The sequence below is a fragment of the Labrus bergylta genome, chromosome 24, assembly GCF_963930695.1.
Source record: "Labrus bergylta chromosome 24, fLabBer1.1, whole genome shotgun sequence".
In the NCBI taxonomy this organism is placed as follows: domain Eukaryota; kingdom Metazoa; phylum Chordata; class Actinopteri; order Labriformes; family Labridae; genus Labrus; species Labrus bergylta.
Window position 1 is genome coordinate 7,308,916 of NC_089218.1, and position 26,387 is coordinate 7,335,302.

The 26,387-nt window shown below is 40.8% G+C and overlaps 1 protein-coding gene across 1 annotated transcript; it reads left to right on the forward strand.

Annotated features, from left to right (window-relative positions):
• The first annotated feature begins 367 nt into the window (after positions 1-367).
• On the forward strand, positions 368-25,599 carry LOC110002700 (transmembrane protein 163a). Its single transcript, XM_020658357.2, has 8 exons — positions 368-721; positions 2,674-2,793; positions 11,294-11,337; positions 11,447-11,538; positions 16,559-16,655; positions 24,083-24,194; positions 24,762-24,903; positions 25,536-25,599. Exons 1-8 carry the CDS (start codon positions 523-525, stop codon positions 25,594-25,596), a joined length of 867 nt encoding a protein of 288 aa, XP_020514013.2. The 5' UTR covers positions 368-522; the 3' UTR covers positions 25,597-25,599.
• The last annotated feature ends 788 nt before the right edge of the window (positions 25,600-26,387 follow it).

A 26,387-nucleotide genomic window follows, 5' to 3' on the forward strand; every position in this document is an offset into this window, starting at 1 on the left:
AAAACGCAAGCGCACCTGGTGTTTTAGTCATCTTAAATGTAGGCTAATGTGTAAAGAAGTAGCCAACATGTAGGCTAAAGTCAAGATTTTATAGGCTATATGCAACCGTGTTCATTGTAAATTATCAAAATTTGAGTTTGTACCATTTTTGGAGGAATGATAACAGTCTGTTTTCAATTGCAAACAGTGGTTAAATGGCCTTATGGCAAAACGGATGCCAACACATATTACTCAGATCAATTGTGTGTTTAAAAAAAAAGAAGAGACTTTGGGCAAAAATGCTATATTAACTGACGAACAGCCTTTTATTTTGAAGACCACATCTCCTCATTTCCGGTACTGTTCCACCTTTACAATGTGTGTTTTTTTTTTTTTTTTTTAGCGCAGCTGGACCCGCAGCCCTGCAAGGAGAGGAGTCTCCCTTCCCTTCCCTCCCCTTCTCTGGGTCTCTCTCCCACACTTCTCGTCCAGGTGTGACATTTCTGGAGTTCCTCATTAGAACCGCACAACTCGAACGAGACAATGACGGACCCCTCGCGGCCAGACCCCACCGCCGTCCCGGACCCGGTAACAGTGGTGGAAACCAAGGCGGTGAACGGGCAGTGTGAGCAGACGGAACCCCTGGACCAGCAGCAGCAGCAGCAGCTTCACACAGAAAGTCAGGGAGAGGCTTTAAAGATGGACCAGGAGATGAAGATAACAGACAGCTTAGAGGACGGAGGTAGGCGCTGTGAAACATGTTGAAAGTTGAAGATGCCCGTCTCCAGGGCGCACAGTGCGTAATGCCACGGAGAGCACCCTAACATTGTTATTATATCACCTGTTTAGCCGACCATTCTGAGAAGTGCCGTGGTTTTATTACCTGTTTGAGTCCCTTAATGTTTGAAAATGAAATCGACTTTTATTGAGGTAATATGATAAATTATTAACTGAGCTGGAATCAGCATTCAGCCTCAAACACTGCGCTGTTATGACAGTGTTTGTGAATACATTTGGGGAAGTGGGAGTGAAAAACAAAAGCAGCCAGTGGCAGGTGTTTGGCTTGAATTTGATCGACACAGTGTGTTGAATTGGGCATGTTAGGGCTGTTTGGTGAATGTGTTGATGAGCTGATGTTCTTCTTGAATGGACAACTTCAGAACAGTCAAGTTAATCTGTGTACTTCTAATGATGAAAGACACAGCAGGAAATTGGTCTTTTTCCATTCTCTAATTTTTTTTTTTAATTTTTAAACTCCAAAACAAAAAAAACGCAAACCAGAATTTACATCTTTAGACACTTCAAATCCATTATTAGAGAAAAAACAATGGCAAAGTTGCCCAAAAACTTAAACAATAGGGCACCTCGAGATCTCTTCGCTGTTTTTATGTTGTATTTTTTTGAAACATTCCTTTCTGGAAAAACCAAATGAACACTACAGAATAGAGACTTCTGAAGATGCTCCTCACAGGTGCTTTAAATGCAATTTGCTGATAATAATCCTGCACCTGTCACTGAAACAAGTTCTGAAAACCAATTCAAAACAGTCAGTCATTTGGGGACCGTGGCTCAGTGGTGGAGTCGGTCGTCTCAACCAGAAGGTCGGCGGTTCGATCCCCAGCTCCTGCGGCCACATGATCAGCGTCATGTGAATGAATGGGTGTGACCTCTATACAAGCTATAGACACATTTCAGCGAGTGAATTGGTTTTGACATGCAACTTGGTGCAGCTACCTATGTGTGGTTCCTCGTTAATTTGGTGAAATAGACAATGCTGCATGAGCTTGATAGTTTGAGTTAAATTTGACATATTACAAAAATTACAAAACTGTTTAAAACCGGTTTCCTTAAGTGTAGTTTCTTAAAAGGTAACATTTAAACGCTCGAGGTTAAAGCTCCTGTGAGGAAACTTTTGATTTGTGTTGATTTTGGCGCCCCCCTGTGGACGAAGCCATACCTCCCTATTGCTTTAGTGAATTTTGTCCCGTACATGTGTAAGTAGTGTTCTCTTTTTAGAGATGCGTCAAACGTATCAGTCAATCTTTAGGGTTTAAAAGGTCAACACATACTGGTTCTGCAGCAGTCAGTTAATCTCTTCGTCTGACACCTGCTTCTTTTTGTTCGGCGTCGCCTTCCCTAAAGACAAAATGTGTCCAAACGACGGACATTGCGGACACGTCATCATGTGACTCGGCCCTGAAAATAATCGATATGGGCGAGATTATGTCGGTTAGAGGTTCTGAATGTCTGTTTCCATTCATTTTCGATTAATTGCAAAGCCCTTTTCGCAACACAAGTGTTACCAAGGGCGGCTGTGGCTCAGTGGGTAGAGTCGCCTCTCAACCGGAAGGTCGAGGGTTCGATCCCCAGCTGGGCAACATCTCCGATGTGTCCTTGGGCAAGACACTTAACCCTGCATTGCTCCCTCTGCTTGGGTGGTGGTGTATGAATGTAGATATATGATACTACTTAGTGATCTCTACCATCAGTGTGTGAATGTGTAGCTGTGACCTGCAGTGTAAAAGCGCTATATAAGCTCAAGTCCATTTACCTCACTGAGCAAAACTGAGTGAACAGATATTTATAAGACTGAAAAATATTCAAATATATATTGTCCCTGACAAACTAAACCATCTCCTCCCCTTCTCTCTCTGAGTCATGTGTGTTCACTGTGCCCTGTGTTCCTGTCTGCAGGTCTCCTGGAAAGCAGCATGCGCCTGAAGCCTCATGAAGCACAGAGTTTCCGCAAGAAAGCGCTGTGGGTGTCCTGGGTGTCCATAGTGGTCACCATCGTCCTGGCCATCGTTGCTTTCAGTGAGTAACCCCACCCCCCTCCTCCTTCAGGTCTTTGATGAGCGGCGTTTGAGAAATTGCTGCCTGCTGTCGAGCCGTTTAGTTGGAGGACAGTTTGTTCATTACTTTGGCATCCAGCAGCCCGACGAAACCACAACACTTGACAACATGAAGGACAAGCTATTGACGTCACCACACTGCTTTGATAAGGAAGCAACACGGGACGTTTATTTTTTCTTTCAAAAGTGGGAAGTGGGCCTTGAATGTTTTATCAGTTATTGAGGTTTTCTTTCTTTCTCTCAGAGGCAAAACATTTTTGAGCACCTGTCTTTGTGGTAAACAGTCTTATTTTTCTCTTTTTGTCAAGGATGAGACCCCCCCCCCCGAGTGGATGTGGTGACTCACTCAGGGAAGATTAGTCTCTTTCAGCCTTTTCTTTCAAATCTTTAGCTCAAATTTTCCCACTTTGAGTCTGATTCAGGATATCAGTGATTCTCTTTGTAGATCAGTGAATGTTTTATCATGTTTTTGTTGTTTAACTAGACGAGCCATTCAGAAAATCCTGTCATTATTTTACCATCCACCACACCTAAAGTCAAGTTTGACATGCAGTGCTCATGCAGGATAAGGTTGATTGTTTCTGCAATATTCAAACGATACCTCTTCCTCCTCTGCGGTGAAAGCCGATTAGTGCTTGACACATGCCTGAGCTTTGCTGCAGTGTGGCCGGTCACCGCAGCTGTGGTTTGCAGACATGCCTGAGTTTCCTGTTATGAACTGATGTCAGTGAGAAAGAAAGATAGCACATTTCTCTAGACTCCATTTTTAAAAGTTATTCAGAATGACTGTCTGCAGGAAGTGCAAACAGACCATTTCTTATCACTGAGCATCTATTCATGCAAATGTCTTCATTAGGCATTTTTATCACATCTCTGTGGTACCCCCGAGCTTGTCACATCGTGCCCACTCCTACTCATAAATGAAACATGGTCCTGCTTGCAAATCGACTTCTGAAATGAGCACAGGAAGGAGGCTGAAGTCACAGCGGTGTCACCTGTTAGCACTTTTCTATTTGCATGATTTTGATGCTCACAAACATAAATCCAGTGGGTCAATATTTAATGAGAGTCTTGTTTAACTGCCAATAGAAAATTGGAATTCTGCACAAGTTGAGCCACTAGGGCATGATTAGTGAAGGACCCAGCAAAAACATTTTGTTGTAGAAAAACAGAGCCTCTTCCTGAGTTCAGTCGGTGTTGTTTCAAACATTTTGCCCGCTTCCTGTTCTGATAAGGAATGATTAGTAGAGAAGCAGGACAGGCCTGCCTTACAGCTTCCTTCTTTGTTGTGTGTGTGTTTGTGTGTGTGTGTGTGTGTGTGTGTGTGTGTGTGTTTGTGTGTGTGTGTGTTTAGTTACTGAAGCCAATAATTCCATTCTGAAACATTTCTCTTCATTTCAAATCACTGAAACCGGTCCTGTATAATTCAGCTGCAGATGCTTTGCGTGGTGGTAAAATAATTTAGATAGCAGATAAACTGCATACTGATTGCATTTCTATCTATTTATACAACTGTGTTGCCATTCCAGAATTTGATATCTGGATTTATATTTTACATATGGGATTATTTTAAGGAGATAGTAATTATGAAATCAACTTTGAATGCGAGATACGATAAGGGTAACCGCAACCGGCTCACCTTTACAGGTACTCTCTCCTGCACCACCATGTGAGCCAGTGGAATTGCTCTCTCCTTTTCCCTCCCTCAAGGCAACCCACTAAAAAGTGGACATGAGTTGAGTGGCAGGTTTTCAAAAGGGCACCCCCCCTTCCCATGGCAGGTGTGATTATAATGAGCTCCCAGCGATAGCTAGCATTATAAATTAAGCCACACCAAAGAAAACATATTCAAAGGAAGGAAGTAATTGACTTTGAAGAGAGAACATACAAAGAAAATGAAACGAATAGAAAAGAAAACCCCAGAACACCAGTCTCGTTTAGTGTCTTGAATTCTAAAGACTTAATGGAGGACTCAGATTTGGACATTATTTAGTGAATGAGGTAAATGTATTCCCTTATGATATGTTCCTTAATATCACAACATTTTAGAAATGACATAGCAGGGTTTTGGCAAGTGTACTGCACGCCTCTTATGCACGGCCTACTTTTTGGGAATATGTTGTTTGGCTCGGTATTTCAGATATTCCTGAAACTAGAGTGAGAGTGGTGCAGGAAGGTTTGAAACAGAGATGTGAATGGTTGGAACACCTACAGGCAACATCTGTTGGTTGAAACATGAATACAGGAAAGCAGCAGGTCTGAGATCAGTGTCCTCTAAGCTACCTAGCCAAACAGTCAGAAACACAAATAATGTAAAAGTTAAAGATTTTAGCATGGACTTAATTAACTGCCACTGGTAATATCAAAAGAGTGCTCTTAAATGCACATTTAACATTTATTTGATGCTACACTGTGTAGATATTTAAAGACACACTGACCCCACAGATAGCACGACGTGAAACTCAGACAAACATTTTAAAGGAGTGATCTCACAAAGATCTGATACTTTAATATTTGGTATTAAGTATTTGGGACACAAACCACAACCAAGTGTGGCGGTGTCTTTACAATGAAGTATATGGTGCATGCATAGTTGCCCTATCAGGAGCCTGCAGGGTGCTGGTCCTGTCATCACCACCTGCTGCTGTTCTCTGTCAGCTCTATATGTTGACAGAATGATAGCTGCTGGGTAACATACCCTGTTAAACATTAGCATGACTCCAACATGCATAAGATTTCATTTCTTTATGACAGGAAAGAGCAGCTTTATGTCTGTCTGTGGAGTTTAAAATATCAGGTTTGTGGGAGACATTGTGAGAAGTGTTGGTAACTTGGCGAGGCAGAGTAAAATGTCAAATTAACAGATTTGGACACTTTTGGAAAAGCTTTAAAAACAAAAGAGTTACATTTTAGTGTTTGGTCCAATCTAACTCACCATGACTCACACGTTAAAGAGGACATATCATCCTCCTTCTCCACCTTTTCAAACAGTCCTCTGTGGTCTAAATGAAACATCTGTGCTGTGCTTGGGTCAAAATATAACATGAATCAAGCACCAGAGGAGGTTTGTGACCCTGTATAAACCAGCTCTCTGAGAACGCTCCGTTTTGGTGTGTGTGTCTCTTTAAATGCATAATGCTGCTCCAGAAACAGCCAGAGCTGAAATGGTGTTTTATCTTCTTTTTATCTTGCTTGTCTTGGAAGCGGGATAGAGGATGGAAGATGGGAGAGACAGGGAAACGAGACCTTGTGTGTGTGTGTGTGTGTGTGTGTGTGTGTGTGCGTGTGATAGCCTGATGTGATGCTGCAGCTCCGTCCCCACTGACACCCAAACAGCCTTTCTTGGTAGCCAATTAGCCATCGCCAGGCTCAGCTTTGACAACCGCAGAGCCGCAGCAGATTCATTTACACTCACTTTATTTCCTTCTGCTCCCTTAATGAGTGCGGTGGGAGGAGAAAAGGGAAGGAAAGAGGAGACGAGGGAGGGGAAGCAGAAATTTCTTGATTCTTTACTAGATAAAAAAAAGAATCTTTAAAATAGGATTAAGGCTAAATTCAGATTTGGTCATGAATACATTTCAAGAATCTGAAGAGTTGTGCTTGGGTTGTACTCTCTGGTACAAACCTGCTCCCTTGAAGATTTAGGAGATAATTGAGGAATGAAGCTGTACGTTATATAAACCCTGTCGTGTGTTGTTTGTACTCTTACAGACACGCTCACCTAAGTGTTTCAAAATCCTTTATATGTACACAAAAGAGCCCGTCTGATACTTTTCCCCTTGTTATGTCAACTCGAGCGGGTGCGTGTCACTTTGCTGTCGACACAGTCCCTCCCTCTTATATTTACTTTCATTTGAACAGCTGTCAATTTCTATTTGCTACCTGTTACAACACTTGGAACTGGAGCATATATGGGTTGGCCTATTTCTTCACATGAGCAAAACCTCCACCCTGACAGTCTCTGTGTAAACAATGGTACACTGTAGATGATGTAAAAACTAATTATGTGATCAAGTTAACTTTGCAGAGAAAACTTAAGGAGATCTCACGCTTCACAATAATAATAATAATCACAGGCCTGATGCCTCGTTTCCACTCACATAAGAGACTGGTGTCTGTAGACCCATAAGTGTATGGATGGTGTCTTACATAAGGAAGTGCATTTCTTTACGGATGGCTAAAAACCTGTCAGAAGCTACCTAAAGCCATGGGGGGAGAGGCTCATTGTGTCCCCACTAGCTACTGTTAGCTAGTTAGCGGCCTTTTAGCCAAGCTAGCAAACTGTCATACTGTTTCTGAAATCCACCGCTTCAGTTTGTCATAAGATACTCTCGGCACATTCTGGACCGATATTTCAGGGAGGGGAGGAGTTTTGCAGACACATCGGATATCACAGAGATAGGACCGAGTGGACTTCCCGTTGACTTGCCTCCGTAAAGTGGAAACGAGTTGTTTTACAAAAATGTAATTGTCCTGTAATGATGCTTCTACAGAGCAGCTGCTGCTAGCATGAATATCACAAGGACTGAAACCGCCTGTTGTGACTGAAGTGTTGATAATGACAGTGAGTTACGTAGGTAAACCTAAAGGAGACAAAGGCAGTTTATCTGCTGTCATATCTATATTGAGACTACACAGGGAGCTGTCCTAGGACTCCTGTAACTTCATAGTTATAGAGTTATATAGGTTTGTTCCAAAAGAACAAGAGAAGAGGAAGAACAAGTTTTGCCACGTTCAGAAGAAGTTGTCAATCAATCAGTTGATCTCCTGATACTTTACAAACAAAGAAGGTCTACTCTTTGTTATATTATTTAAAGGGATACTTCACCGTTGAAACATCAATCTGTATTGACATTGGGTCATATATGTAGTAGAAATGTGAAATACATTTTGAAGTCGAGAAAAGACAGAAAGTGTCTTTTTGGCTCATGTGGATGAAAGACACCAAATCCCAGAATGCACAGCACCGCAGGCCACGCCCACTAATGTCCTCTATTTACAGACATTTACTACAACACATACGGCCGTTTCCTCAACTGATTCTGAGATTTCTTCCAGAAGGAATTGGTATCTTGGATTTTTTTTGGCAGAAAAGGGACTCTATGTCTGTGTCCATAGGACGACATGTTGAACAGCCACCTGCAGAAGCTGTGTGGGAAACAACAGCGAGTAGAAAAAATGATTTCTGACGATAACAACTGTTAAAACGATAAAACTAGGTGTGAGATTAGCAGTAACATCAAAGTCTGATAGTAGATTGATCATCCTTATTTCAACCTCAACAGTAATGACAATAAAATGGGGAGGACTGATAATGCTAATGCAGTTGAAGTCAAGCGGATTCACATTTATAATAATGATGATAGATGATATTAATAGTTGTAGCAGTTGGAGTCAGGCAGGCCCACAACCACACCAGCGATCTGGAGGTAAATGGTACATGAATATTTGACATTCAGTAATAGGATATGAATGCATGTCACTGTGGGAGGGACATGTAGAATGAAGATTGTGTCTTTAAGAACTACAACCTGCTCCTCACTCTCTCCACACAGCTGTTGAATGTTACACCCTCTGCTCAGCTCCAACTTGCAACTGTAAAAACACGAACTGCTCTTTTACCTTAAAGTCTTAGTGGCATGGCTTGTTCAAACGATCATTCATCTTTCTGAAATTAAAGCTGCTATGATGTTTTTAAGCCTGTTATGAAATGCTGACGGGGGATAGGTGTCACTTTAAGGGTTTAGCTACAAAGAGCCTTTTTGTTTTACATTTCAAACTGCAAATATTCTCAATGAGTCACACATTTGTCTGTTAAAGAAAGCAAGATGGAGTTTTTGATCCAAAACACTACATGTACCTGTTTGGGACAAAATTATTATAGGAGCTGTAATGCTGAACAAGGAAGAGAGGGTCCTGGGTCCTGATTATTATTTTTTTATTGGCAATTTCTGTACAAGTGTTTATAATTTGCACTGAAAAAGATGGAACCACAGATGAGAAAAGTCATTTAAGCTACATTAAGTGTTACTCATGATGCGATTAAGGTCTGGAATGGCTGCATTATTTTCTTAATCACATTGATCGTGTCCTATTTTTTTCCCTTTAGGCGCACTGTTGCTAAGCCACCACACTGTAGGCACATTGATGGAAAAGACCAACACCTCTACACCTTTAAATGTCTCATTTCACTTTTAAAAAACCTTCAGCGGTTTCATTTACTTTCAGATCCAAAACAAGTTCCTTTTTCTCCACAGATAGGTTCATAGGTGTTCTGGGGACTTTTTGAAAAGGAACTATCCACTAGGGCAGGGGTTCCCAAACTTTTCACCCCGGGACCCCTGAAATAAGAATTTGAGGGACTGGGGACCCCCTTTGTCCCTGGAAATGGTTAAAGCATTTAACATTGCACACAGCAGCATGCAGGAAGAGGCCTATCCAGACATTAGAACAACACTAAAGAATACAGCAGCCTTAAAATTATTATATTCTACAATTTTAAGTAATTTCAAATTTGTATTTGTTTTTGTAAGGCATCTCTCGCCCCCCCCTCCCAGCCCCCAGGGGGTCCCGACCCCCACTTTGGGAACCACTACACTAAGGAGTTCCCTGAGAACTACACACCATGTACTCTTTTGTTTTATCTGTCTGCATTTACACCGCCATGGTACCTACTCTGAAGCAGGAGCTGAAAAAAGTTCCTTTAAACGGGTTCTAGGAACTAAAACAGTTCTTAGTTCCTGCGGTGCAGAATCAATAAAAAAGCGGGAGGGGTCCAAACATTTCAAAAACAAAAATGCTGCCAGGAACTTTCCTCTGTCTTTCCACAAGTGAAAGTGTATATAGTATATGCCTAGTATTATTTTATCTATATCATATTTTTCTTGCTTTATTTAATGAATGTAAATATGTTTTCTTTTCTTTTTTTTTTTTTACTTTTTGTTATTTCTGCTAATTATACTCCTGTTTTTGAGCTTTTGTAACAACAAAATGTCAATAAATAAAGTGTATCTTTATCTTTATATCAAAAACTGTTTTGGAATGAGAATAATGACATTTCAAACATGCCATCAAAAATCAGATTAATTGTGATTAACTATTCAAATTCAGCGATTAACTGCAATTTAAAATTTGTATCTTTTGACAGACCTTGTGTTTGAAATGTATTTTGGAGACACAATCAATCCAATGATACAATTCCACTAAAAAAAGACAATTTGTGGGTTCATATATTGATATATCCAAAAGGCATGTCTGCATGTTTTTTCTGTACTTTTTGCAAACAGTTGTTCAAACTGCTGTCTTGCTGCTCCTCTGCTGAGTCTTCATAACAAAACGATCCCACCTTCTCATTTGTATTCTGGGGTGGCCACGTGTAAAGGTTTGCAGATGCAAGGGAGGCGGCATCGTTTTCCCGTTTTAACTTCATAAGATTGCAACTTCAGCCGAGAGAGAGCGTCGCTAAAACATGGTAGCAAAAGAGGAGATGTCACAATAGGGAGGGAGAAGGTGAAGGTGATGATTTCCCTCTCCTTTCAGTAGAGAGGAATGGAGCAACTTGAGGGGGAACGCAGAGGAAGAAAAAACACATAGCTGTGTTTCTGCATGCAGGGCTGAGGCGAGAAGCCGGCCCCCAGTGATTCACTCTAAAAATAAACCAGGGAGGAGTGGAGAGGATTCCTCCCCTCTATCTTTCTGCATCTTTCTCTCCTTTGTGTCTCTCTCTCCTCACCCCCTCTCAATGCAGGTGAATGCATGCAGCAGCTGTGGCTCAATGTTTGTTATTAACCTATCACAGCTCATATCATTAGGCCAAAAGAGATATCCTGATAACTGAATTACTTAAGTCAACAGAATCCATCTTATCTCGTCTATCAGGTTTGCTGCACTAACTGGAAACAGTCATAAAAATGCACCTCTGAGTGTGACATTATAATGATCCATCACTGCGGTTAAACAACCAGAGAGCACGCAGTCGCCCAGGAATCCCTCATTTAAATAACAGAAATCCTGACTGGAATTTTTATTCGGCAGCAGTTGCCCCTTTATTTGTTTCTGTAGAGAGGCAGAATCAGAAAATCCTCATCGTGCTGTCAGAAATCTGCAACAAAAAACGGTCAACAGAGCTGTCAATCATGACGTCATATCCATCAAAAAACGAATGAACACAAAACAACTCTTGGACATAAATAAACAGGAGAATAACTGACTCTGCTGACAGAGCCGTTACGCAACACTCCTCTGACAGGGCAAAGGACCAATCACAGTGTGGGATTTTTTGGGGGGACCTATGCCACCCCTGGCCCCTCCTCTGGACTAACTCCTGGCAGGGAGAGCTTTAAAAGAAATTGGCTTCACTCCCAGGCAGCTGTTGCTCCATCCATCTTTAATACACAGTCTATGTATTAAAGCAGCATCTTGTATCGTTCTTGTGATTCATTCTATCTCTCTTTTCTTTCCAGCTGTTTCCTTCATGCGTCACAGTGCTTCAGCTTTTGGATTTGCCGTAAGTTGAAGTTTAAAGCTTCCACTTTAAAAAAAAAACAAAACACTATGGCTAACTCTGTGTGCCGTCTAAAAGAAGAATCTAAAGTGTCCGTTTTGTTTTTCTGCAGTTTGATGCCATGCTGGACGTCTTGTCCTCCATCATTGTGGTGTGGCGATACAGCAACGCCGCAGCGGTTCACTCAGCACACCGTGAATACATGTGAGTATAACCACCTTTCAGCCACCGCAGACCAGACTGGTTGGAAATAATGGTGTCCACTCAAGCTTCAAATACCTGAAAACAAATGAAGTCCAGAGGCATTAAAGGAAGAATGTGCAACTTTTTGATCCAGTAGAAGTCGCCCCTTGAGCTCCAGCATTAAACCAAAACAAACTGCTGTTTGGCCACGCTTCCTCCATACTGAAGCCTCCGCTCTCCTCCACCTCCAACCCCCTCCTCTCACCTTTGCATGAAAGAATTATCAGTTGGAACGCACCATAATTAAGCTCAATCGGCGGACTAAATTGGGTTGCTCGAGATGCAAGATGTCTGCCTTGTTGTGTTAGCACGCTAATGTTAGCACACTCATAGATTCACATTGCACATATTTTGATCTACATGGTCTTCTTTTCTCTAGTCCTCGACTGAAACAGCTTTATATGCAAGGGCGTCCAAAAACCTGATGATGTAAACACGGCTCTGACAACAACACAGCCAGTGGGACTCGAGCTTCTCACTCATTGTAGACAGTCATGACTCAGAGAGACATTTACACAGGAGAGACTTGATTTCTGCTGTATATGTGTGTTTAATGTTGCACATTCCTCCTTTAAAATCTTCTAAGTGATGCTTCCTTTTATATATAGTATACATGCGGACCAAATCTGGAAGTTGGTCTGGTAGCTGGAGAGGTGTCAGGGCACTTCCCGAGCACTGCCGAGGTGCCCTTGAGCAAGGCACCAAACCCCCCAACTGCTCTGGTGCGCTCCCTGCTTAGCAGCTTGTAGCAGCCCCACTCTGACATCTCTCCACTAATGCATGTCCACAGGTCCTGTTTGTGCATGTGTGTGATTCAGGCGTATGTGTGCGAGCAGCATGTCCCTATAAATAACAGAGTGTAAACCTGAATTTCCCTCAGGGATTCATAAAGGATATCAAAAAAATAAAAAATCCAGCACAAATATCGCTGAGAATGTTCCATTTGGTGAACAACTTTCCCTGAGAAAGACCCATTTGGTATAAAGTGCAAGTGCCTTAAAAAGTATTTTCTAATAAGAAACTTTTTCTTATTATTTTTTCTAATAATCTCCTAAAATTATCAAAAGAGAAGGTTTAGACATAAAAAGAAGCCCATTTCTAGTTTTGGTATTTATTGATCAATTAAATGCACAGATAGTGTAATCAGTGCTTTCATTTCTGTATATTCTGTTTATCATTTGTGTTGAAATCAGAGCAGTTGTGTGTTTGTTCTGCTTTGTCCTACTGAGGAGTGTGTCAAACAGAAGGTCTCTTCAAGCTCTGTCAACCTCCTCCCACTGGGACCGATCACAGACGAGTGCCTCACGTCTTATCTGTACCTGGCTGACAATGCTGTGTGTGTGTGTGTGTGTGTGTGTGTGTGTGTGTGTGTGTGTGTGTGTGTGTGTGTGTGTGTGTGTGTGTGTGTGTGTGTGTGTGTGTGTGTGTGTGTGTGTGTGTGTGTGTGTGTGTGTGTGTGTGTGTGTGTGTGTGTGTGTGTGTGTGTGTGTGTGTGTGTCAGGTGGGCTTTTCAGAGCCTGCTGAATGGTCAGAGTGTTGGCGGCAGGCAGGGGACAGAAAGGGAGTAAGAAAGGAAAGGAAACCCAGTGTAGTGCAGCTGTGTGTTCCTTTATTTCAAATGAATATGCATAAAGGAAGTAAACATTAATCAATGTTCTATGTTTCACACCCCAAAAAAAATCAGGAAAGAGCATCTGCTATACAACAAATCAAAAATGTGTGTGTGTGTGTGTGTGTGTTGGGTTTAAGACTTTCACAAGAACTCCTGAACATTTCTAAAAACCTCCAGGACACCCTGCCTCTGAATTCTTCCTGACTTCCTCGTTCACATGTGGGAAAATTTCACAAGCAAACCTTAAGTGGCAAAAACCCTGAAAGTAATGAACTGATTGTCTTTAGTGATAGAGAGAGAGAGAGAGAGAGAGAGAGAGAGAGAAAGAGAAAGAGAGAGCGACTTTATCTACCACAGACACTGAGATGATTCAAGTATCAGATGATGTGACAAAAAGGACAACACCTCTCTCTCTCTTTGCAGCAGGGCAGGTAATTAAAAGCTTTAAGAGTGTTGCATCTTCTCATTAAAACTTCCACTAAGAGTCGGTTTGTTACAGCAGTGCTCATGATGGCACTTGAGCAGCTAATTGGAGAATTCAGAAAAAGTTCAGGAAGCTTCTCTGCCAGTAATTGGCTTCAACGAGAAGTTATGTTTCCCAAACTAAGACACACAAACACAGAAAGATACACAGAAACGGGAGAGTCCACTTCAAACACATAAAACACCCACTCACACATGTATATACTAAGTGTAGGCACATATAAACACATGAACATTCACACATATCCAGTAGCATTGTGTCTTTTATCACCTCCAACATGTGTTTTATTGTTTGTGTGGCACAAAACAAGAGAATCAATGCTATTCATCATCTTTTTTTTTTTATAGCCGTTTGTGTCTCATAGAGAAGAAGTAGTCGCATAGTGATGCTCAGGTACAGACCGGTTGCCAAGGTAACAGGCGAGACACAAGTCAAAAGAAGATGAATTAGGAAGTTTTTTTGTCCCTTTTTATTAAAAAATGTAGAGCCTTGAGAGACAAAAGATGTGGTGGGATTGATATTAAAAAGCAAAGCCGGACACGTTTTCTATGAAGAACTAATCTCATTCTGTAAAAATGAAGTGTCTTTGCTGAGTGGTGTTGTTGTTGTATTTCTTGGTGATGTGCAAGAAACAACAGGGTGCCAGTTAGAGTGGATCGAGGGCTACCATGTTGTGTGTGTGTGTGTGTGTGTGTGTGTGTGTGTGTGTGTGTGTGTGTGTGTGTGTGTGTGTGTGTGTGCGTGTGTGCGTGTGTGTGTGTGTCCGGCTGCGAAATCCTGGAGGGATGTCGGGGTTGCCGTGGTTACCTCATCTGGTCAAAACCCATGACACCAGCTGTGGTTTGGCGAGCGGCCTTCAGAATCGAACACAGACTGGTAGCCATGCATGGCCATGGCATAAGCGCCTGTTGTTGTTTTTTTTGACTTTGATAGTTGGGTTGAGGTGGTTTAAAAACATCTTCTTCATCCTGTACCTCAGATATATTTTGTTCAGGATTATTCAAGGGTAGCAGCTCAGTTGTCTCCGTCCCCTGTTCAATGAAACAACAAGAGTTCTGCAAGAGTGGTGCTTTGAGGTAAATGCTAATGTTAAGCTATCAATCAGCCAGCCAATTATCTATTATCTATGTTGCTTATCCCGTTAGGGGCCGCAGGGGGCCTCGAGATGATCTCAGCTGTCATTGGGCGAGAGGCGGGGTACACCCTGGACAGGTTGCCGGTCATTTCGCTTTTGCAAATAAAGGCACAAAAGCCCAAATATAATCATCAGTCATCTATTTGACAGAAAAAATGACCTGATGATGGTGCTAGATGTGATCTTGAAAGTAACATGAACGTATATTAGTAGAGGAACTTGGGCCCCTAAAAGTTGAGAGACCTCTACCCGAGGTAGAACAAAGCACAACCATATTTTTTCATAACTTGAACATGTCTAGTTTATGAAACGGATGGTTGTATAAAAATATTTTACTGCAAAATAACTTTTTTGGGATGTTTTATGCATCTAATGCATGTAATTAGCATTTAAAATCAAATGTCGTTATATATAATGAGGTAAAATAAGTGTATAAAGAAGTTTTTTATAAACATGTTTGCATGATTGTTATCCTAATTTACCTTACACACATTTACACCATCATAAGAATTGTTTTGGATCCCAGCTCCATTGGTTGCCTGATAAATCATTCAACAAAAATAGCTATTGTAGTTTTTTTTTTAACACTTTATCATACTTAGGGTATTATAAAAACTATCCCTTCATCCAGTGGATCCTCTGGAGTAACTAGGGTTGTTCTTAAAAGCAGGAGATATGGTGACTACACACCATCTTTATATGACTGAAATACATAAAAAATAACTACAACAGGCTGTATATCCGATATACAAATAGTCTATATGAAGTATATTTAATTTCTAAGAACTCAAGGTTATATATATCATTACTGTTTTTTAGTTCATTAATATTTCATAACTGATGTCAAGACAATGCTTTAATTTTTTAGAATGAAATAGAAACAATGTCATAGGTGACAATATTGTTGAAAGTAGCGGGTTGACTCTGAGTGTCATCATATAAATCATATGTAAGATAGAAAATATGAGACAAAATGTATTAGGAATAACTATAAAATGTTTAATTATATATATATATTACAGAATACAATTATATTGTCTTAATCTATTGTTTGTGGCCACCTCCTCCCACATGCACATCCATAGGGCCCCATTGTACCAGGTCGCCCTGAAATCCTGGCTGCACTAGTTTCCTGTTAGGGGCTGGTGACAGCATAGGGTCAAGTGAAAAGTCAAATAACTTGTTTTTATGTTGAGATAACAGTCTAAAGAAGATAAAAATGACATATTTTAATGTTTGGTGTACTTACTTAAAAAATGACAGACTTTGATATACATACCTAATTACTAAACTACATGTGTGTTTAAGTAGTAAACACACATGTAGTAGTTACTACACATGTAGTAAGCAGTAAAATATTTTTATATAACCATCCATTTCATAAACTAGACATGTTCAAGTTATGAAAAAATATGGTTGTACTTTGTTCTACCTTGGGTAGGGGTATCTCGAAAACTAAAGCCTTTTTGGGGGGTTTGTTCCTCCACTATATGTAGATAAAATGTTTAAGTGTTTATACTCACAAACGAAAAAGGTGTCTGCTGTTCTTTCTCAGCAGAGAATGTGTATCGTAAAGCATTGAGACATTATTTTAGTATCATTCAAAGTCTCTGAGCTTACTGACTGCGTTCAGTATTTTCAAAGCGCGGTGGAGATTTGAACTCCTGCACAGCTGAAGCTGCACCAACAACACTCCTCACTTTAATAACATAACTCTTGTGACTAAAGTTTCTATTTTCCATTTCTGCAGAGCCTGTGTTATTCTGGGCGTGGTTTTTATCCTGTCCTCCTTTTGCATCATGGGTAAAGCCATCCATGACCTGGCCACCAAGCTGCTACCTGAAGTGGTAAGAATTGAATGTTTTATTTAAACGTGATTTAAATGGTTTAGCTGATATTACACATAAAGCACAGATAACATGATGTCATATAAGAATGGAGTACTTTGTTTCAGTCTACACCAGCGGTCTGCTGAATGCCTCTGAGCGGTTTGGTAAGGGGTCAACATTTGAATCCAACTGGAGGTGGATACTATTCTGGATTAAAGCGTCCACCATATGGGCTAGATTACATTACCCATTAAGCACTTAGGCTACAAAGCCAAACCACATTAGCATTCTGTGGCGCAGATGCTTGTCAAACAGGGTCAAAGCAGGTTCTGTCCTCAAAGTGGTTCAGAGTGCAGAATTTAAGCCCCCCACAAAAATGGTATATAGTAGGATTTTTGGTGGATTTTGTGGCTTTTTTGCCAAGCTTTTGGCAGATAGAACAAACAGTCCAGACAGGGTCTTATCTGCCCCTCCCTCTGACGGCAACAACACTGCCAGAGACTCGGATATCACTAAAAAGCCTAAAAAAAAGCTCAGTTTACCTTGAGCTTTGAGTGTAATTCAACACAAACATGACCCCTTCTAAACAGGCAGTGGATCTAATAAGTCGGCATTTTCAGCACTTTGGATGTCTTGTGGGGCTGGTACCTGAAAGGTCAGCGGGTCAGGCCGAGTTTAAAGAAGATGGTGAACCGTCTCAGTGTTTTTAATTTTCCTTGAGATGAAACAAAAACCAGTCTAGATGCTTTGTGTTAATTTATAAATCAGCAGGCTGCATTACTTTGTCAAGCTCAGAAACCTGGTATTTTTGTTGCATTCAGTGCTCTGTATTGTAGCTTTTATATTCTTTAGCTGTGTGATGTGAGGTCATAGAGGTCAATGAAAAGGGACCACTAACAGGTTCTGCACTTACATCATTTCTATCTTCCATTCTGCACTTATTGGCACATTATTTTCAACAACATTAACAGCATCACAAGATATTTAACATTCAAACATTTTTAAATACAAAAAAAAATGTTTTCATAAAGAGCGGGGAGAATATATATTTCACAATGGCAAATCCCCTGTTTAATTCCTCAGATAATTCTGATTCAAAGCTTCAAATCCTTTTTTTTATTTTCCCCAACGATCAACATTTTTGTCTGAATTTGTCGCAACCAAATTCAAAAGATTTGCCTGAAAATGACAACAGAAATGACAGCCTGCCACATGAGGAGTGTGTGGGCACAGTTTGATTGACAAGTAAGCAAATAAACACACAGATGCAGCTGAATCCTGATTGGTCAACAGAAATATTTTACCACGCAGTTTGTCTCAACTCGTGGTGAGATCACAGGACAAGAAGATTACATGACATCTTTCTTTTCAAAGAGCCAGAGCTGTTTTAACTTAAGAAAAGCTTTCAGTCACATATTAAACTCCTTTAAACAACACCTAGCTGTGGGAGTGTCACCCACCTGGGGGAGGGGTTACTGCCCTTTGTGATGTCATGAAGGGAAACCCTCACATTTCCTGAAAAGTGGAGCAGACGAAAGAAGAAGATGATGGACTTTTCCTCATAATTTGGGAGTTGTAGACAGACTAGGGACACATAAATTAACCAGAGTAACTTGCGTTTTGAATAATATGTGCCCTTTAAAAAGGACAGAATATCTTGTTGTCAGTGGCGATTCTAGGGTCTTTTGGGGGGGCCCTCCAACCAGACTTCATCACCATCGTGTCTGCCAGTGTCCCGACGCTGACTCCTCTTCCTCTTACTTCCTCTTACTTCCTGTTTCCTTTTTAAATAATTCTTCTTTGTTGACTTTCATTGACCATCTTTGATATCTCAGCAGTCATGAAAGCCTTAGCAGGACTTTCAGATGGGGGTGCCCCCTTAGGGAGGTTTCCTACTGTTGTTGCAAAATGTGCACATTTAGGGGCGGTCGCATTGGTTTAAGTTTGTCAGCCTTCAAGCGGTTGCCTGCCTTGCCTGTTCACAAGCAGCTTGTTATCGCTGCTTTGTCTGAATGTTCATTAATTTCAGACTGAAAAAGATGTCATCAAAATATGTATGGAGGTGGTCGTTTGTTGATAATGAATACATGTAGAGAAATTGTTTTCAGAGCAAAACATGGAACAAAGTAGATCAAGACATATTTGAGGATTATTGTGCCGTATCTTAAATTCGATTCAGATTTTGTACGGGTTTTATTACATGAAAATGTGTTTGAGATAAAAGTGTTAACCGGGGAAGAATGTCACAAATCTCAGGTGTGAAGATGTTAAGCTTTCACACTTCCTGATATAGCTTCAGCACCCTGTTGCTAAAAATGGGAACGTTTTGTTTTTCTGAATTCCCGAGAAGAGTGGTTTAGTTGTTTAGTCTTGGGCTCCATGATGTAATCTGATGCAGTATCGTTTTGTGTTGTCCCTTTAAGCCTTTAAGTTATGATTTATTGAATCACTCATTTTCATAATAAAATATTTAAACTCAGTAACTGCCTGGTTAAATGAACTTAAAGCTCCTGTGAGGATTCTTTCGCTGCTTATGAAACTGACTGGAATTAATACTGATGTCTCTATATGACCAACAAAAGCAAACAAGACTATTATCATAAACAGTGAAGTTATTTGTAATGCCTGAAACAGCTGCTGCAGGGGGTAGATATCAGCCAAAGATAGTCGATGAATTGACTCTTAAGAGGCCACAGAATGAGATTTTAAGAAAAAACACTACTTACACATGTTGGGGTTGTGGGGAGAGCAAGAACGCCTCTTAGACATGCCTTCTTCTTTCTACCACGATCGAGTGGAGAAGGGAAAAAGTTGGACAATCAAGGCTATGGTTCTTGAAATCCCGGTGAGGAAATCTCCTGTGATCCCTGGTGACATCCCTGGTTTTATTTGGGAATAAGAACTCAGTCATTATTATGTCTGATTAAGTAAAGAAGAAGAAAGTTGGGAGGGAGATCATGAGGGCACCACTTGACCTTCTTACTTTTTCCAGCTCTCTAAGTGTTTGTTGGGGCTGGGAATTTCTCAGTGGAAAATTCAATACTCTGCCTGCTATGTAAGAAGTTAAACAACATTTTCACCGACTTTTTTGTTTTATTGTAAAATGCTTTGTGTAATATTGTTATGAATTCATTTTTATGGGGTAAAAAAAAACAGTCTAAATCCTATTTTTCATTTTCCTGGATTAGCTGCAGAACAAAAATATGCAACAACAAGGCATGAAGAGTTTCAAATAACTCACTTAGGCTCAAAATGTAATATGTTTTCAAATCCTTTATTGATTTATCGGACTAACAGGGCTTCCCCCTTTCAGTAATCTTTGGCTGCGGTGAGGGTGAGAGACAGGCCTAGTAAGCGGCGCAGTATAAACAAAGGCTGAACGCCATGCAGCAGAAAACACGTTGTGTTATTCTTAGTCTACCTGCTGCTTCTTTCTCACACACTTTGCTTCTGCTAGACTGCTTTCCCAGTTGACCGTATCGTTTGTGTCACAGCCCCTCTTTGAATGATAATGCTGCACACAAGGTGTTTTTTTGTTGTTTTTTACCGCCTACATCTCCTCGTCCTGGCTATGAGATGTTAATAAGGCAGGCAGCTGCTAAGGTATGCAGTGGTGAGAAGGAGCAAGAGGACGGATATGGAAATAGGAGAGAGGACGAGGACACATTGCTCCTGCCAAGCTCGTCCTCTGAGCCCAATCATTGTTAGTTAGCTGTTGTCTTAAATATCATCAATGGTTTGTGAAAACTAAATCAGTGCAATTGGACTTTTTGAACCTGTTTTCAATGCATGTCTTTTAACTCCTCCGAGTTCTGCTTAAATAATGAACAGCCTGAGGTTTTATAAGTAGTTAGATACTGGAAATAAGCTAAAGGTTGCACATTATGCTAAGCTAAGCTAACCACATGGCAGAAACACTTATCATTTTAAAAATCTACAGATCATTTGTTCCATTTTTTTTCTCCATTATAGTCAAGTCTTTATGAATAATAAACATTTTTGGTGTTCTTGATTCCTCCTATCCTGAAAGTCAACAGAACAATCCGTACCATTTTGATATTCTGTTCAAGGCTCTCTGGTTGTCAAATGTAAATGTCAAGCAGTGTTCCTATTCTAGGCAGGCTCTATTTGTCATGAGCAAAACCTCTCATTGGTGTGTGTGTGTTTGTGTGTGTGTGTGTGTGTGTGTGTGTGTGTGTGTGTGTGTGTGTGTGTGTGTGTCTGTGGTACTTTGAAAGTAGATAAGAAGGCCACTGGGGTTTTCCTCATAACGTTATTTATTTAATCATACAGGAAGTAGAACTGCTAAAAATAACCAAATGACTGTTGTCGATTAGTACATTAATATGCTTTATGACTTTTTTTCTTTTTCTGATGTTTTCTAAAAATGAAAAAATCTATAAATGTTTGGGAAATGGTGGTGCAGTGTTTAGTGTGCGCCCCCCATGTGTGGAGGCTATAGTCTTCCAAGCGGGCGGCCCAGGTTCAAATCCAGCCTGTGGCTCCTTTCCTGCATGTCATTCCCCTCTCTCTCTCTCTCTCTCTCTCTCCCTGGTTTCCGACTCTATCCACTGTCCTATCTCTACATTAAAGGCACAAAAAGCCCCCAAAAAATCTTTAAATGTTTAATGTGTCAGATTTAATATAAATAAATAAAATGTCCTGATATAATGAAACATAATGAAAATATTTATGCATCAAAATACTTACTATTTAAAGCTTACTACTTGCTTCTGACAAATCAAGTTCACAATGATCAAAACACTGCTGCTGCTTAACTTGAGATATAAGGTTTTTAATGATTGTGCAGAATGCCCAGAACATTTTTGGAACCAGATATTTTTTGGTCAAGAACTCAACCTAATCTGTAAGTTTACAAACAAATCATACAGTCAAATAGTTACCTGAAAAAATAAAGATAAAGATAAAGATAAACTTTGTTGATCCCCATGGGGGAAATTTGTGCATTACAGCAGCTCCAGAAAAGAGGGGACGGGAATATAATTATTAAAAATAAAAATAGAAGTTAAAATCAAATCAAACATATTTACATCAGTTAAATAAAAAAATACAATAATGGAAAATTACACAGTAACTACACAGGAAAGGGTTTTGTTCTTAAAAAAACACACAGTGTGTAGCATGAGGTGGTGATGCTGTTAAAGAGTCTGATTAAACAGTCTGACTGCAGATGGGATGAACGACCTGCGGTAGCGCTCTGTCTTGCAGGGTGGGTGTCTCAGTCTGCTGCTGAAGGAGCTGCTCAGAGCCCCCACAGTGTCATGTAGGGGGTGAGAGGGGTTGTCCATGATGGATGTCAGCTGCACTAACATCCTCCTCTCACCCACCTCCTCTACAGAGTCCAGAGGACAGTCCAAGACAGAACTGGTCCTCCTGACCAGTCTGTTCAGTCTCTTCCTGTCTCTCTCTGTGCTCCCTCCTCCCCAGCAGACCACTGCATAGAAAAGTGCAGACGCCACCACAGTGTCACAAAAAGTCCGTAGCAGAGTCCTACACACTCCAAAGGACCTCAGTCGTCTCAGCAGGTGTAGTCGGCATTGGCCCTTCTTGTACAGGACGTCAGTGTTGTGTGACCAGTCCAGTTTGTTGTTGAGGTGAACACCCAGGTATTTGTACGTCTCCACCCTCTCAATGTCCAAGCCCTGGATGTTCACTGGTGCAGTCTGGGGTGACTTCCTGCGGAAGTCAATCACCATCTCCTTTGTCTAAAAAGGAAGAGTAAGGGTCCTTGTATTGATCCCTGTAGAATGCCACTGACAAGGGTTTCTGTCTGCATTAGGTTTTGTTTTGTGTTTTGCAAATTTAATATTATTTTCCTGGGTTTTGTTGTGTTTTGATTTTCACCCTTGTCTCTGGCCCTTTCCGAATAGCCACAGTTCAGTATGCAGTACGTACTATTCAGTATGGAGTTTTAGTATACTGAACTTTCGTGGTCATTCAGTATGCATTTTTTGGGTCCGTGCAGTATACTGAACATTTCAGTATGCATACTAACTTCCGGGTTTCATGCAGTATGGATCGGATGCGTGCTTTCAGGAAATGAATTGTGTTTTACCCACAATGCTGTGTGAAATTAAACGTAAATTGTCACGTCACGTCCGCCTCCAAATCAAAACAAACGAGCATGAATTAATATAATCAATTTTTAATCTAGAGTTAAAGTCCCGACTGAAATCAGTACTTTAAATTAACAACAGACAATATAACAAATGTCTGCATTATTATAAAACCTTTCTCCCTCTATTTAAATAATGATTTCACTATTTAAATGTGTCTTTATTAGTTTATTTTATATTCTGTATATTACTGTCTTTCATTTGTACTTTCCTGTATGTACTGTATGTTATTTAGTTATTCAATCTGTCTTGACATTGTGATATTGTTGTTTGTTTACCTGACTGTATATGTGCATTACTCTTCTTGAATAAAGCTGAACAAAAAAACAAAACAAAAACAGGTGGATGCGGCCAGTTCGGGAAACGTAAATGACGTCACTTCCATACTGAATGAATCAGAAGAAGTAGGAACAAATATCTGCCTATAGTATCTACTGCATACTGCATACTGAAAGATTCAGTATGTACTTGGCAATTCGGATACGGCCCATGTCTTTCAGATCCTGCCCCTCTTGTTCCCGCCTTGTGTGTCAGCTCCGCCCTGATTACCCTTACCTGTCTCGTTGGAGCCTGATTGTCTGTGTATTTAATCCCTGTGTGTTCTCCCTCCTGTTGCCAGTTCGTTGTGTTCTCTCGTTTATTAGTTCTTGATAATGATTTCAATATACCAAGGATAATGTGCTATTTGGATTTTACTTCCACAGCTGAGTCACAATACTGACTCAGGTTTTATTCAGCATGCTGAGGTTTTCTCACCATCTCCTCTTTGATGTCTGCAAGCTCATCAAAGTAGCTTTTCGTGGCTCCAAGGCCATAGTGCAATATTAATGTTGGCTTGGAGGCACTGAGGGCTCTGCAGCTCATTTTCTCTCCTCGACCCATCCATTTTGAATTTACATTTCAGTCATTTAGCTGACATGTTTTCCAGTGAGACTCACTACAGGTCCAACTATTATTACTAGAATTGAAGAGAGAGGATTCAAATACTTTACCTAACACAAAGGACGTGCCGCAGAACACTAAAGCAATTCATTGAAAGTAAAGAAAAAAATCAGACTACAGTTTGATTAAATGGTCAGGTGGTACGATAAATCAACATGTTGTTTTGAAGTGTCAGGCCAGCTGTGAGCAAACCACTTAGTCTGCAAGGAGTTTGTGAAAAATGGAAAAGGGGTGAACTTTGAGGGAGGACATAGAATTATACCCTGAGGGACACCAGTCCCAGTGACATGAACAGGAGGAGAATACAGAAAAAAAAAAAAACCTTGACTCGTAATATCTCTCTGTGCTTCTGTCTGTCTCTCTCAGGATGGATTCCTGTTCAGCGTGTCCATCGTCAGTGGCTTGCTGTGTCTCGTCCTCGCTGTGATCAAGTTTATGCTCGGCAAAGTACTCACGAGCCGAGCCCTCATGACTGATGGTAGGTGTACACACACTAACTTAAACGAAGGAGTCTTTTGGTTCATTATATATTAAGTTCAAGGCTATAGACAAACATTAAGGTGTGTGTTCTGTTTTTCACAAATGCGTATTCATGCGATATTCATGTATCTTACCTTCTGGAATCAAATTGATGATGATTTCACTGAAATGCGTCTTTATTGTGAAATTTTACAATAGGCAGCATAGAAGGCAGCAAGAGATTTCAACTGAGGAATTACAGTCATTTCCTTCATCGCAGTGGGACCTCTAGTGTGACACATTGTTTGTATTCAAGCACAAACATACTTATCACTCTGGTGTCTCGTTCATTCTTACCTCTCTGCCATGAAGCAACTGACTGTCAGTTGCAGGATGACCCTTTCAGTTTATGACAGACATGAGAGATACTTCCAGAGTCTGTCATGTCATGTGAATACTGTTGTAGACAACACCCATAGTCACTTAAACATGTAAACTGGCTCTAGAAGTCGTCAAGGGGAAGTTTCAACAACACTGAGCACCAAAAAAGCAACATAATTTTTCTTCTTTTTTTTTTTTTTACCAGGATTTAACTCACTGGTGGGGGCAATCATGGGATTCTCCATCCTAATAAGTGCTGAAGTGTTCAAGCATGAGCCCAAGGTGTGGTACCTGGATGGGACAATAGGCGTCCTCATTGGTTTTATCATCCTCGCCTACGGAGTCAAGTAAGTACCAGGAGGTGGTTAAAACATTTAGCGTTGCAAACACCCGGGCAGACTTATAGGCCTATCCAAACAGTGGCATTAGAACAACTCAAGAGAACACCCTAACATTATTTTAGTAATTGATTGCAAGAAATGCTAAGAGCAGAACATAAGTGATCTCTTCAACTACTTTTTTGTACATATTTATTTACAATAATGGTTAAAATATGCAACTTCAGGTCATTTTTAATTTTGATATGTTTTGGGAGAATTCTTGCGACCCCCCCCCCCCCCCCAGGAGGTCCCGACCCCGACTTTGGGAACCATTGGTCTACAGTATATGACTTTGTTGTTGGGCTAACGTATCTATGTAAAGATACAACCAGAGCTTTATGTCAAGAGGCTTTAAACCCGCCTCAGCTCCAGCTCTCAGCCTGCTGTAGGGTTGATTGAACGGTAGGGTGAGACTGCATTTCCAGCATAGCGACAGCTGTCGATGAGCCTCCAGCACCCCCTGCAGGAACAGATGGGTGACGTCACTCAGATTTCCTTCATTAATATTTACAGTCTGTGCTAAAAATAGATCTTTCCCCAGAAATCAAGCTTGTTATGGTCGAAAAATAGATTCCTAAATCCAGCCTTCTCTCCCACAGGCTGCTGGTGGACATGGTCCCACGGATCCGGCAAACCAGGAACTACGAGCGTTTTGAGTGATGGTCCACCGAGTGGAAAAAAAGAGGGAGAAAAGGAGGTCTTGGGGGGGGGGGGGAAATGTATTGGGGTTAACTGACTGAGTGACAAAGGGACGGGAGGATAGTCCCTTACAGTCCCTCCAAAGACAATCACCTGGAGTCAGGAGTCTAAAGAGTCCTCCCATTCAAAGATCTGAACTGAGGATCCAGACGGTGTAGCCTGGTCAAATTATTGGTACCTTTTTAAGTGTTTTACAATTTCATGTACATAAATATATATCTTTAATGGTCTTTTAAAAAGTGAACAGGGCCGTCTGTTCTGTCTTGCCTTCACATTTAAAAAGAAAGTAGAAAACAGAGAAAGGGAGTGAACTTTGAAAAGTTGTTGACTCAGCCGAAAAAGAAGAGACAGAAAAACGTCCAAAGAGGACAGAGCACATAGACGAGCTTGGACTGCAGAATTCAAAGGACCAATTGGACCTGGTGAGTCCAATAAAGGGAAGCAATTTTGTGTACAGCCAGTTGTTGTACAATACCTCAGTTATCCCTCATCGCCCTGTCAAAACACAGCAGTTTTATTTTCCCATGGTTCCTAGAGGCCTTTGCTCAGCTGTGCTATAAAACGTCGCAGTGTGTCAGGTCAAACTGATCGATGTAGCTGTGGAGTGTAGTAGCTATTCTACCTTTTTTTTTTTTCACGACTTTTGAGGATGTATTAATGCACGTCTCACATGGGGAGCTGATAAATGTAAGCACATAAACACAAACACACAGAGTCTAAACTTTACTTTACCTTGACGCTTGTGTTGGGAG